Source organism: Geotrypetes seraphini, chromosome 6, assembly GCF_902459505.1.
Source record: "Geotrypetes seraphini chromosome 6, aGeoSer1.1, whole genome shotgun sequence".
NCBI lineage: Eukaryota > Metazoa > Chordata > Amphibia > Gymnophiona > Dermophiidae > Geotrypetes > Geotrypetes seraphini.
Window position 1 is genome coordinate 164,032,254 of NC_047089.1, and position 13,945 is coordinate 164,046,198.

At 39.9% G+C, this 13,945-nt stretch overlaps 1 protein-coding gene across 3 annotated transcripts in view; it reads right to left on the reverse strand.

The window, feature by feature from the left end:
• Positions 1-410: 410 nt before the first annotated feature.
• The window catches only part of COL4A2 (collagen type IV alpha 2 chain), a 426,713-nt gene continuing 413,178 nt past the window's right edge, over positions 411-13,945 (reverse strand). For all 3 annotated transcript variants that reach the window (XM_033949645.1, XM_033949646.1, XM_033949644.1), the window contains exons 46-48: positions 10,627-10,818; positions 8,225-8,511; positions 411-1,878 (exon numbers count right to left, since the gene is read on the reverse strand). In XM_033949645.1, the coding sequence (XP_033805536.1) occupies positions 1,624-1,878; positions 8,225-8,511; positions 10,627-10,818 (734 nt within the window). In that variant the 3' untranslated portion in view covers positions 411-1,623. The remainder of the gene's footprint in view (positions 1,879-8,224; positions 8,512-10,626; positions 10,819-13,945) is intronic.

Genomic DNA, 13,945 nt, shown 5'->3' on the forward strand with positions numbered 1-13,945 from the left:
TAGCTGTAATCCCTTGGTCAATGGCTCTTAGTGTGATTGGGTAAAATTGTACAAAACTCTCTCAATTTCAACTATAGCAACTTATTTTGAATAAGTAAAATGGGAGAGAAGTTATCTTTCTCTATACATGGATTTCTCCCCTTTTCTTGTATATGTAAAAAGTCTTTTACGAATTGCACTTCCCAACATGAAGGGGTCACTTTTTTTTTTTTTGCTTCTCCTGGTTTTGTAGTTCTTTGCTTTGAGGGAGCGCCAAGGGAATGAAGAGCTGTGCTGCTCAAACTGGCGAGGGTAGGGAGGGAAAGATACCTCTATCTATATCTTGACAGAAAAGATACATGTTCCATGTTCTCTGCATCCTTTACCCTTAATATCAAACAAGAGTATGGTAAAGCTACACATTTTCAATAAACTGTGTAAAATTATACTTTATTCACAATTATTACAAAAAAAGATCCTAGCAATGGGTACAAATTGGTAAGGGATGGTGGTAGAACACTAACATTTATGAATGCCTAAATCACAATATGTTCTGTCAGAACAAAATAAATATACCAATAATGTGATCATTACCAATTTGAAGAGCCTTTTACAGATGGCCAGAGGTAGGATGGGGACCACGATAAAGCATAGGGACTTTAATAAATCCTATTGGAAAACTGCTTCCCCTAACAGGTTCTGACTTGCTGAAGCCACATCTTGCCTATTAATATACATCTCCAAATATTACTATACTATCGCCGGTGACGGGACTAAAGCACGCCAGACAATTGCGCGCGGACCAATGAGCAGAGGCAAATGCGTGCAGGATGTCAGCGCGCTGGATTAAAAGTTAAAGTACTTTGAGGGGGTGGGGCGGACCCCCCCACTTTACTCAGAAGTGTTGGCGCTGCTGTTGGGGTGGGGGGAACCCCCCCTCCCGACTTACAGAGGAAACTGTAATTTTTCCCAGTTTTAGGGAAAAATTGCACTTTCCTCTATAATGGGGGGGGGGGTGTTTAACCCTCCCCCAAACCCCCCAATGGCAGTGCCAACACTTCCAAGTAAATGGGGGGGGGGGGTTTCCTCCCCAAACCCCCCCTCGGAGCCTGCGTGCATTTTTCCTGTAGCAGAACATATATAATTGAAATAATATAACCAAGTAAGGTGTGTATTCTTTATTATAACAAAATTGACCCCTCTCACCCTCCGCAAAAAAAAAAAAAGTTTGCCAATGCTATACAACATTTTTGTACCCTTACTATAGTACTGTGAAGTTTCTATTGACCGATAAAGCCAGATATGTTAGTGAACAGATTGAATGGAATATTGATATGGTTATAAAACATGAAATAAACTTAAAATAATTAATATAAGAAAAGACAAGCTTGTTCATGATTGGAAAAGTTAGTACAGTAAGCAAATCAGATTTTGTCTTAGAAAAGGACATTTCAAACAAGTAGTTGAGCTGAATATCTGTTAGTATTTTTTTTCTTGTTTTGTGTTTAAATTAAGACAGATATCTGATTCAGCTTTTGAGGTAATAAGTTAAAAATAAGCACCAAAATATATTTTTAAAATGTTTTGTTCTAAAAAGGAGAAAATAATGGCTGTGTCTCCTCTATTCTCTGGGGTGGGGGCTTTTTACACATTCTTCATACAGACTTGGCAGCGGCTGATATGAGTTCGGATCAGTCCTGCTTTGAGTGTATCAGCAGATGGAGAGCTCTGAAACGTCTGGTTAATCGTGGTCAGCCAGAAACTGTATTTATTGGCAAAGTAGTGGCAAGTTCCTCGAGCTCCGTTGCATTCAATGAAAGGAGTGGCCCTGAAGTCTTCCAGGCAGCTTCCAGGAGAAACCAGCGATTGCCCACCCCCTTCGGCACCGGCAGCAGTGTGCTGTATCAAAGAGGAAAAAAAAGCAGAGAGGGCCATATTTAAATATTGCCTGCCATGCTGGCTCTTGCCATAGTCTAATAAAACATAACTAACCATTGCTTTATTCCTCTGTTAAAACATCATGTAGATGGATTTGAAAAGCCATAGTTTGATATGGGGAAGACAATATTACATGGCAGATGCCTTTGAAAAATGGCAAGAGTGTACTTTAACTCTTTCACTAATCACCTTATTTCTTTATATAAAACACTATTACTTAACGAATTAAGTGAACACTCAGACCCACAGCTGAGGTCCCAGTGAAAAAATCACGGAGCAGTTGCATAGGAGACCATCATAGTTGTTCACAGTCTCACCCACCATACAAAGACTCCATGTCTGTGCCGCACCATTCCTGAAGAAGCCAGCGGGTGAAACCTAGGTTGGGGGGTCGGTATTGAGAATAAAGGAGGAGCCCGGAGCAGTTGTGCTAATTGCCCACACCATTCAAAGTTAAGTTGATGTTTTGTTTCATTTTATTTGATTTTATGTTATTTAGTCTTTGTATGGTGGGTGAGACTGTGAACAACTATGATGGTCTCCTATGCAGCTGCTCCATGATTTTTTCACTGGGACCTCAGCTGTGGGTCTGAGTGTTCACTTAACTACATCAGCTACTTGTTGAATTAAGTAATAGTGTTTTATATAAAGAAATAAGGTGATTAGTGAAAGAGTTATTTAACAGTATCACCTTGGATAAGTGAGTTGCCTTGCAGTTTTAAGAGTGTACTTTAGCCAGACATTAGGTACATTTGAGCAGAGAAATGTTCATAGTGTGTAGTTTCAGCTATATTTAAAAGAGGCATTCCTGCTGGTGTGTTTTGTCAGGGGGAGGAAAACATTATAGATGCATTTGATTTCAAACATACATCTATTTTGCTATCCTTCGGCTATCAGCCCAAACAGCAGGTAGAAAGCATATGGATTTTCGTTTTGAACTTGCCAATTTTCAAAGCACATGGCTAGCTTCTATCAAGTTTATTAAAAAAAATTTTTAAACTGCTTAATCAGGTTTCTAAGTGGTGTACAATATAAAATTTACATAACAACAGTTTAAAAATCAGGGATACTAGACAAAACCAAAGTGGCTTAATAAAACACATAAGACATATGGACTTACTTCAAACAATAGGAAAGAAAGGGAAGAACTACAATTGTGAAAGAAAAAGCAAAACAAAAAAGGAAAATACAATAGGTTAGGGTAAAAGGTGATAAAATTTGTTTGTTTTTGTCCTTAAGAGGACAGTTATTGTTCAAAGGCATCCTGGAACAAAAATTTTTTTAATTTTTATTTGAATGATTGGGCAGTGAATTCCAGAGAGTAGGGGCGGTGACAGCAAAGTTGTTGGAACGCAACGTGTTGATTAATTTTAAAGAAGGTATGACGAGAAGATTTTGTGACATTGAATTAAGTGATTTTAAAGAATTATAAGGAATTAAAAGTCTGTTAATAAACTCCGGTTGATTATTTAATCTTGTTGTGAAGGTTAAAAGTAAGATTTTATAACTAATTCTATGTTCAACGGGTAACCAATGTGCAGAAAGTAAACCATTAAAAGTGCTGTTTGAAAATTGCTTCCTAGAATGTTTTTTGCTAATTTGGTTGCATGTGTTAACTGTAGAAGTAGTTAAAAAAAAAAAAAAAAATCCAATTAACTAGTACTAAATCTAAAAGGCTTTGTCTGGAGTTAAGATTTTGGTTACCAATATCAATTAAGCTTATTTTTTGTGGTGATGTGGGTTGTGCTGCTTCTGGGTTTTTTTATATGGAAAAGCTGACACAGTGTCCTATTTCTGGTCCCTTGTTTTTGCTTCATCTCTGTATTCCTTGGCCTTCTCTCCCACATAGGTGTCCTGTATATGAGGCTTGGGGAGCAGCCCCAACAGCAACCTTATCTGAACCCACTGCCTCTCATCAAATCTTACAGTTTTTCTCTCCCTCCCCTTTCATCTACCGCTGCCATGCAGTGCAATAGCTCTCCTGTTGTGCTTGGTTGGGTCTACACCAGGGGTGGACAACTCCGGTCCTTGAGGGCCGGAATCCAGTCGGGTTTTCAGGATTTCTCTAATGAATATGCCTTGAAAGCAGTGCATGCAAATAGATCTCATGCATATTCATTGAGGAAATCCTGAAAACCCGACTGGATTCTGGCCCTCGAGGACCGGAGTTGCCCACCCCTGGTCTACACTAATAAATAAACAAGGCTCAGGGGCGGGACTGTGGCTCTCTGCCTATTGCTAATGGTTCCTGTGACAAGCTGCTAAGACCTGTTGCTTCTGTCTCTTCAATATCACCAAAATTTGCCCCTTCCTCTCTAAGCACACTACACGGACTCTTGTCCAAACTCTCGTAAACTCATGCTTAGATTAATACAATCTATTCCTAACTCAGTGGTTCCCAATCCAGACCACCAGGCCAGTTGGGTTTTTGGGATAGCCCTAATGAATATGCATGAGAGATTTGCATATAATGGAGGTGACAGGCATGCAAATCTGCTCCATGCATATTCATTAGGGCTATCCCAAAAACCTGACTGGCCTGGTAGTCCTCCAGGACAGGGTTAGGAACCACTGTCCTAACTGGTATCCCTCAGTGCCGCCTCTCCCCTTTGCAATCTGTGCAAAACTCTGCTGCACGACTCATCTTGTACCAACCTCGCTACGCTCTTGTCACCCCTCTCCTTAAGTCACTTCACTGGCTCCCTATCTGCCATTGCATATAGTTCAAGATCTTATTGCTGACCCCAAAGTGTGTTCATTCTGCTGTCCCTCAATATCTCTCCTCGCTTCTCTCTCCTTATACACCTCCCAGAGAACTCCGTTCCTCAGATAAGTCACTTAGAGCGTTACCCTTCTCCTCTGCCAATTCCAGACTTTGTTCCTTTCATCTAGCTGCCCCCTATGCCTGGAATAAATTATCCGAGTTTGTCTGTCAGGCCCCTTTCCTTGTTTAAAAGCAGACTGAAACCCCACCTTTTTGATATAGCTTTCAATCCTTAACCCTACTCCTCTGCCCTCCAACCCAGCCAGCTGATAAACTGTTCCCCTTAACTGTATCCATGACATCCTGTTTGTCTTTGGGAAGCAGAGCTGAGCTTATGATGTCATAATGCCTACTTCTACCAATAAGAGCCAACCTCATCAGTGATGTCACAATGACTTGATTGTCCTGTACTCCCCTCTGCCATCCATCCAAGCCAGCTGATTAACCGTTCCCCTTAACTGTATCCATGACATTTTGTTTGTCTGTCTTGCCTGTTTAGATTGTAAACTCTTTCGAGCAGGGACTGCTGCGTGCGTCTGGTAGCACTATAGAAATAATTAATAGTAGTGGTAGTAGTAGTCCCAGAAGTTTGCAACAGAGGAGGAGGGGACAGCACAGGAAGCAGGCAGAAAGCTGTGGTCCCACATCTCTGTCTCGTTTGTTTATTAGCATGGACCTGGAAAACGCAGTGGAAGGGCTATTGTGCTGCATCGTGGTGATAGATGAAAGAAGAGGGACAGAGAAATAGGGTAAGATAGGATAGGTACCAGTAATTTATTTTCTATCCCATTTCCCCCAATAAGCTCAGGAATGGTTTCAGGTTAACATACATAATATAATGCTTAATTTTATGGAGGGAAGAGACAGCAAAAGGGGTAAATGCTGGATGGCGGAAGGGTGGGGAGAAAGAGAAAGACAGGAGAGGACAGGCTGGATGGCAGCAATAGAGAGAGAGAAGATGCTGGATGGCAGGAGTAGAGAGAGGTACCCAAGGACAAAGAAAGGAACTGCAGACAGATGTACAAGATACAGGCAAAATTTATTTAAACAAAACAGATTGCTGTGTACAAATGGGCCACTTTTTACAAAATAAGGGACCCAACACGGTCTAGGTTTCGATCAACACGTCTTCTTCAGGGGTCCCATAAAATGGTGGTATTAAAGAATGTGCAACAACTATGCCTGATCTGTGTGCTGTGTATTTTAGCAGTCAAAAAATGCTGCTGGAAAAACCAAAGCAGTAGAAGGTAGATAGAGGAAAGGGTTAGCAAATGACTGACGAGTAAGAAGGAGAATAGGAGGGCCAGAGTGAGGGAAAGAAGTAGAGAAGCTGTAGGTAGACACAGTAAAAAGAAGGAAACTGAAGTCTGGATAATGCGAATTAAATCTGAATGGCTAGGCAGAAAAAAATGGAAGAAAGCTGAAAGGAACAAATCAATGCTGGAGATGGATATAAAGGAGGCGGTGAAGAAGACAGAAGAGAAAAAAGGAGAACCTTGGGAAAAGAGTCAAAAGAAGACAGGAAAGCAGTAAACAGAGACTGGGACCAACACAGAAAAAAAAAAAAATTAAATGGCCAGACAGCAAAGGCAGAAAAAATAATTTTTCTGTTAATTTAGGATGAAGTAACGTGGGGACTATGTTACTACACTTTAAGTGTTAAGAAAAAAGGGAAAATGAAGCAACACCTTTTTATTGGAATAAATACAACTTTGACTAGTTTTCAGAGGTCCAACGCTGCCTCCATCAACTCTTGACAGTATACTGCTGTTTATAGGACATTTTGGCTTCTGAAAACTAGTTAAAAAGGTATCACCTTATTTTCTGTTTTTATTCTATTTATTAGTCCAGTTGCTACATTATATGTTTTTGAAATTTACATCTACTGTCTTTATATTTGCACAATACAGAGGAACATGCGTTACTGTTTCTATTTCTCTGGTGTTGCCATGTAGGCAAAGTATGGCTTCTTGGGGGTTCAGTTTAATTTTTGTCTACATATTTCTATTTTTAGTTTGTGGTTACTTATACTATACTTGAGGGTCCAAACTGTGATCTGTAAAATAAGTACCCATCCAAAATATGTAAACTGCTTTGATTGTGTACACCACACAGAAATCCAGCTTATTTAGTTTTCCAATAGATGTATTGCTGTTCTACTGCCCACTGTAATGTTTACGGGCTACCTTGTTCTATGACCCCTAGAAGGTTAGTACTGTTATAGTATAATTGAATTGCTTTATAAGTCCTGAGTGATTTTTTTTTTTAGGGTTTTGCATTACTTTACAATATGCTTGGTACGGGATTGTGGATTTGGATTTAGCTCATGCCTCTTTCAATTGTAGCTTAATTGTGAGTTACTTTCAGGCACAGTAGATAATTTACTGTCTTGGGGGTGGGGTGAGTGGGTGGGTTTACAATCTGTTTGTACTCAAGGCTATATAAGGTTAACTGACTTGTCCATGATCTCAAGGAGCGGCAGTGGGATTTGATTCCTGGATCTCGGACTAATACTGATAAAACATATGTTTGGTAATTCAACCATAAACTAAAGGCCAGCAGATCTGAAGCCCAGTGACCATTTGGCAACCTGCCAAAAAAACCACCCTGATATGCAAATCATTTTATGGCTGCCATATACCACAAGATTTCTATTAGTGTTGCTGAACATCACTGTTGACGTGGTGAAGAGGAAGATGCTGGACTAAGGAGCTAGGTCTGATAGGCAGCCAAGTGTTAAAAGCATTTGCGTATGTTTCCAGAATTCTGTTTAATGCGTTATATTAATTTGGTGTATTATTTTGATTTCTTTTGGCATATAATTTCTGGAGTATATTCAGGGTCCATAATACCATCAGTAACAGAGGTGCTGGGGAGACAGCTGATACAGCTGCACTAGATCCACATAGTGAAGGACTCCACTGCCCTTTTACTATTGGCATAGGTATTTTCCCCCACTTGCTCCATTCTGTTCTACTCTTAACCCATACACCACCCTAGCCACATATATATCCTGACCCTAGCCCTGTTCACTTAGCTTCCCCAAACAGACTGCCTGTGCTCGCCCAACCTTTTCTCAATGGCTTCTTCCATACACTCTTTATGGAAAGCATTACTCTTGTCTTGGCAGCAGTGCCCTGTACGTTTTGTTGTTTTAGAGCAGAGATGCCTGTAGTGGGAAGAGATAAAGCAGTTTTTAAATCTAGTTCCAGGCCTGTGACACTGCAGCACTGCCTGCCCTCTTCACAGCCCTATGCTGTTTGGGTTCCCCAGATCCAAAACACCTGGCCGTCAATGCCCGTCACCAGCTCCTTTCTCCTCCTAGGTCTTGTAGCAGTGCTGGTTAGGGAAATATTATATAATAATCCAAGAAAATCAGTTCATAGACAGTAAATGGGTTAACAAGTACAGATACCATACTAGGGGAAAAAAAGCAAAACTCAAGTTGAGAGAAATTAAAAATAGCCATTTTTGAACAGCTTTAGTAATAAGATAATAAAAAGCAGACTTGTTTAGTTAGGCAGAGCTGAAGCACATGCATACCATAAGGAAGGAATAGCCAATCCATAAGCTGCGCCAGCCTTCGGGACAATGAGGGATGGAAACGTCTTGGCTATGGACAGCAATGGCCACTGTTGGGGCTTCGCAAACTGAGCAGCGACTGATGTAGGGTTTAATTTCATCTTCTACCACAGGCATCATTGGAAGTGGAGCTGTGGTTGAGAGCCAGTAGGATTTATCATTTCTGCTAGCATAATAACAGATGTCACCAGGATTGCAATAGAGGAAAGGCATTGTGCTGAAACGTGGCAAGCAGGATCCAGCAAGCCCTGTAAAAATAAAACATCATACGTTTAAAATACAATGTGGATAGTGTCTAGAATTTGAAACAAATCTGAGCAGGAGTACAGTGAAGGGTCAAAAGCATTCCTTACGTACAATGTGACTGAGTCTTTGCATAACTCAGTTGGCACAATGGAATTGCGTGCAGGAAAGTAGATTTGTGTGTGCACCAGGAGCAATGCATGGACATAGCCCCTAAGGAACAGGTTTAGTAAATGGTGTTCAGAATTAGGCATTGATAAAAATCAGTGCTCATCTGCACATCAGAAGGCCATAGCACAATAATTGCTTATCTTCATAAAGACTTTTTTTTTTTTTTTTTTTTGCTGTAAGGAGGGTGAAGAAAGCAATAGGAGCTAGGAAATTGGGAGGGGGGGGGGATCTGGTACCATCAGATGTACCCCTAGAATAAGTAAACATGGAGCCTAAATGTCCCCAGGCCAACTGAACTAGGAAAACCAGAATGAGCCATCCAGAAGGTGAAACCAGGAGCCTGTGAGAGACCATCTATCCGCCTGCTGGAGACAGAGAATACTGGATAACCAAGGAGCTCACCATCCTATACAACAAGCTCAGTTTGCTCTATTTCTACCTGCTGGTAGATGGACATAACCCACATGTTTCTGGATTCATCTGCTGATGATGACAAGGAAAAGAATCAGCTGATAGGTTTCTTTCTCAAAAATCTCTTTAATATACCTTCTCTATCAAGAAATTGGAAAGTAGTAGTGAGCATATGTTGTGTCCTACTTTATTAATTTTTTAACTTTTATTTATCAAATTTAAAATTATATTACAAGAATTAACTCTTGTACTAGTAATACAGTAAAATACAAATAAAGGAAATATAATACAAAATCAGAAAATAATTTGTTTTTAGCCTCCTTAGACCACTATCCTGGGAGGAAGAATCCCACAAAAGTGAAGAGAAACTTAATTTTCATGAAATACATCCAGAATCATTTTTACAGCTTTTGATTCCCTTTTTATTCTAACTGCTGTTCTTGAAAAAATTAACTAAACATACCCTGTTGCCAGTTTCTTCAGGTCTGAAAAAGCTCGCAGCTGTTCAGGTGAGTAAAACACGTATTTATCCCCAAATATTTAACCAGACATTTACAGGGGTAGGCCAGAAGAAATGTAGCACCCAAAGTCACTATTTCAGTTCTCATAGTGAGAAACAATTTCCTTCGCTCCTGTGTTTGTCTGGTTACATAAATACTTTTTCCCCATAGAATGATGTCTGTGAGGTACGAAAAAATAACTGAAACATGCCATTAACAGTGTCCTACTGGCCCTGAGGAAACGGCTTGGTGTTCTGAAAGGTTGGCATTTTAACAGACTGCTTGAATCACTTTCTGTGGTTTCAGTTTTGCACTATTTTATGCAGATTTTATATTACAGAAGTTAGTCCAGATTTGAGCGATATTTTATCCAATATTTGCTTCTGTATTTCAAGATTATTCCATTGCTCATTCCCGATCTCAGATGAAATTAAATCCTACCAAAACTAAATTAGTGAGGTTTGGACCAGAATGCCCCGATCTTCCTAATAAAATCTTTTTGGATTCCAGTGAAAAAAAAACCCAAAACAAAAAACAGTGTCCTACTTTATTATTCCCTACCCCCCCACCCCTTTTACTAAACCACGATAGCGGTTATTAGCGCAGGGAGCTGTGCAGAATGCTGTGCGCTGCTCCCGACACTAGGAACTCTATGAGCGTTGGGAGCAGCGTGGAGCATTCAGTGCGGCTCCCTGCACTAATAACCGCTATCACGGTTTAGTAAAAGGAGGAGAGGGTATATGAACTTAGCATTAGTTTTTAATTCAAAGAAGAAAACCTAAATCCAAGACTGATATAGCTACAAAGCCTGACTTTCTATGTCTCTTTTCTCATTTTGTATCTCTAGGAAAAAATATTTAGTAAATAAAGTTCATTAAGTAACATCTTCCTTTGCATCTGAAATTTATCCAAGCTTTAAAGAAAGAATTACAAACTCTTAAAAATGTTATTGAAGGTAGCAGAGGTCCACTGCTGCCTCTAGTGTTAACTAATAGCGCTGCAGTATCTTCATATTGTGATAATAGAAACAGTACATACCCAGGTCTTGGTTATGCGCTTTTTCTTGTCCTTCAAAATACAACAGGCTGTAACCACTCCACAGTTTGGTCATACCAATTGGGCACATTGGTTCTTGGTCTGACTGACTGTGCTTCACCAAAAGGTAGCCTATGTTAATGCTGCGGCCAGCCATGCCAGGTGGACCTACACGACCTTGGTGGCCAGAGGCCCCTTCAATGAAAAGAAAGAACATTTCAGCCATGTAAAATATTACAATACATTGTACATAATTCTACATGCAAAAGGGAGGTGGGAGGAATGAGCACTGAAATTCATAATGGCCCAAACATGTTGACTTTTTCCTCATGACTCCAGGAGGCCTTTATAGAAGAAAAAAATTAGAATAGAGACAGGAAAACCAAAATGTTATGGGACTTGATTATGGCTTCTCTACTGTTTTGTACTCAGAAAATACTTCAGGTCCAATGTACTTATTAATAAAATCCTTAAAATGTTTCTTTTTCAAATATAAATTTTATCTGCCATCTATGCTAAAGCCAAAGAATCCCTATCCTTTAAATTACTGTGTAGTACTCAAAAGTAAACCAAAAACTTTTGGTCAAAAAAGGCATCAATAATTGCATCTTGTCTTTTTTTTTTTTTTTTGGGGGGGGGAGGGAAGCCTACAGTCACCCCCCTATTGATGTCCAGTCTTCTTCCCATTCCTTCCTTTCCCTGAGGTGGTCCTCTTCTGTCACCTGCCAACCCCCCCTCCCCTAAACTGGAAAAGCTCCTACTTCCTTCTTCCACCCTCCTGCTGAACGGATGAAGCTCCCCTCCATGAACCACCCATAAGCCCCCTGGTGGCCTAGTGCAAGCTGGGGCAGGATATTCTTGCCTATTTTTTCTCCATAGTGAAAATAGATGCCCTGACTTCCAGCGGCAGTTTTGTGAGATTGCTGCTGAAAGTCATGGAAGCCTTTAAGGGACTGGAGCCAGCAAGGCTAAACTGTCCTGCCCGTTTCAGTCCTAAAATGGCTGCCACAACTTCCAGCAGCTTGCTAGAGGTTAGGGTAACTATTTTTGTTATGGAGATGTCATGCACAGTAGCATGTGGGATTCGCTTCTGCCCCAGCACACCAATGGACCACCAGGACTGTACAGTAGGCCTGGGATGGAGGAAAGTGTTCTTTGCAGTCATCTATTATGTTGCTATATTTTTTCAATGTAGATATATTTAAAATTTTTCTTACATTAAAAGTGCCCCTCAGCTTGAGGAAAATACCTGTTAAAATATTGCATTACATGTCTGTGGTGGCTCTTAGTATTAGCTTACAAACACATGATCAGTACTGACTCAGAATATATAGAGGTCAGACTAAGGATTTCCTGCAGCTGATGTCACTGACCCACAAAAGAGCTGATATGATCAGAAAGCAGCTAACTGTCTGATTACAACATATAGCAGTGAACTTCATTATTTTTTAACCCTTTAATTGGCAGATGGTGAAAAGTTGTAGGAAAAAATGTCTTGATTTTGAATGAGAGCAACAGTGCCAAGTAACAGGCATTTGGTGATGCAGATCTCCCATAAGAGCCATAGAAAACACATGTTGCTTCTGAGCAACAATGCCATATAAAGGGTTAAGATGGGATGCAGGTTGGAAAAAAGGGTTTTGGGATTCATTTGCTGATTATGATAACAGAGACCATCATTGGACAAAGCAGTAGGTTCCCAGAGCAAGGGGAGGACTCTATCTAAAAATGTGGCCAGCTCGGATGAGAAAGGCTAAAAAGATTGGTTATTTTTTGGTTGAGAGGGCATGTCTGTGCTAATCAGTTAGTTCGTCGACATATACACTAACTGATTAGCACAGGATTACTGTGTGAGCTCTTAGGCCCAAATTCTATAAATGGCGCTGCTAATTAGGGGCCATTTTTAATTGGTTTACTTGCCTTTAATTGACGCAATAATTGATTGTGTAATTTAAAAGCAATTAAAATCACATTTAAAAAAATTAAGATGGTGCCTCCACAAATGGCACTGGAATCACAACTACGAAGGTACCTACCAGCGTCTAAGAACATGCTTAACGCTGGAAGTACCCTTAGGCATTGGTAGTCGCGATTCTTGTAACAGAAATGTAGGCCTTGAAAACCCTGACCTATATTTTCCAGCACCTGTGACGTATTTGCGATTCTATAAACGGTGCCTTTGCGTGATTGACATGCGATAAGCGCCACTTTTGTGTGTGGCTGCCGATCATGGCACCGTTTATAGAACCCGGGCCTTATTGCCTACAAAATGGGTGGCGGTATGTGCTTATGTGGTAATTGTTTTTAATAGCCATATGCTAATGGTGACATTAACACGTAAAAAATTTATCACCCAAAGTGACTAAAGAAACACTCTACCAAATTAACAAATCTATACCACTTTTTATAGGAGGTGCATCCAGAATATTCTATGGTGTGGCTCTATTAGCAGTATCTTATATCTAGTATACTCAGGAAAAGTATACTAGATATAAGATACTGCTAATAGAGCCACACCATAGAATATTCTGGATGCACCTCCTATGAAAAGTGGTATAGATTTGTTAATTTGACATTAACACGTAGCCATTAATTAAAGAAATAGAAAATCAACCATTTTACTATGGTGGTAAAAATGGCCTTACTGCATGGGAAAATCCTGTGTAAGGGCACGCTAAAACCACTTTCTACCACAGCTTAATAAAAGGATCCCTTAAATTTTAATTGGATGATTTGTCAATACAATCATCTCTTCAGTGACCATGGACATCTTCCATTTATCCAGTTTTCCCCTCTTTTATTCTGTTCTATTCCTGCATGTGTCCCAGTGAGTTTGAACTGAACAGTGCCCAAATTCCCTGCTATTCTCACAGTCTTGCAAACTCAATCTCACAGTGCACTAAGAAAACAGAACAGCTGTTCTAAAGCAGCACTGGCAGAAAGTCAGAGGAAAGCATCTACTGGAGTAAAAGAATTAGAGAATGGTACTTAAGGTAAATGGCAGGCACCACTGGTTCTTGAACTTTACCATGAAGAACAATTTAATTCCACTCTCTGTTTCCTATCTTTGAACAAATGTCCAATCCACAATATTAAATAAGAATTGGCTAAGCGATCCTTGTCCCTGAAAATATATAAAAAACTATCAAAGTGTAAGAAAATAACTAAGCAACTGGTCACTTAAATAAATTATCAATATAAGTAAATAAATAAGAAATAATAACAAATGGCACTGAAGGACATCAGTATGAGCCTTAAATGGGTAACGTGTGGTATATAGGCTCAGGCTATTTCTCATAGGTGACTAGCACCAGAAGCTCAG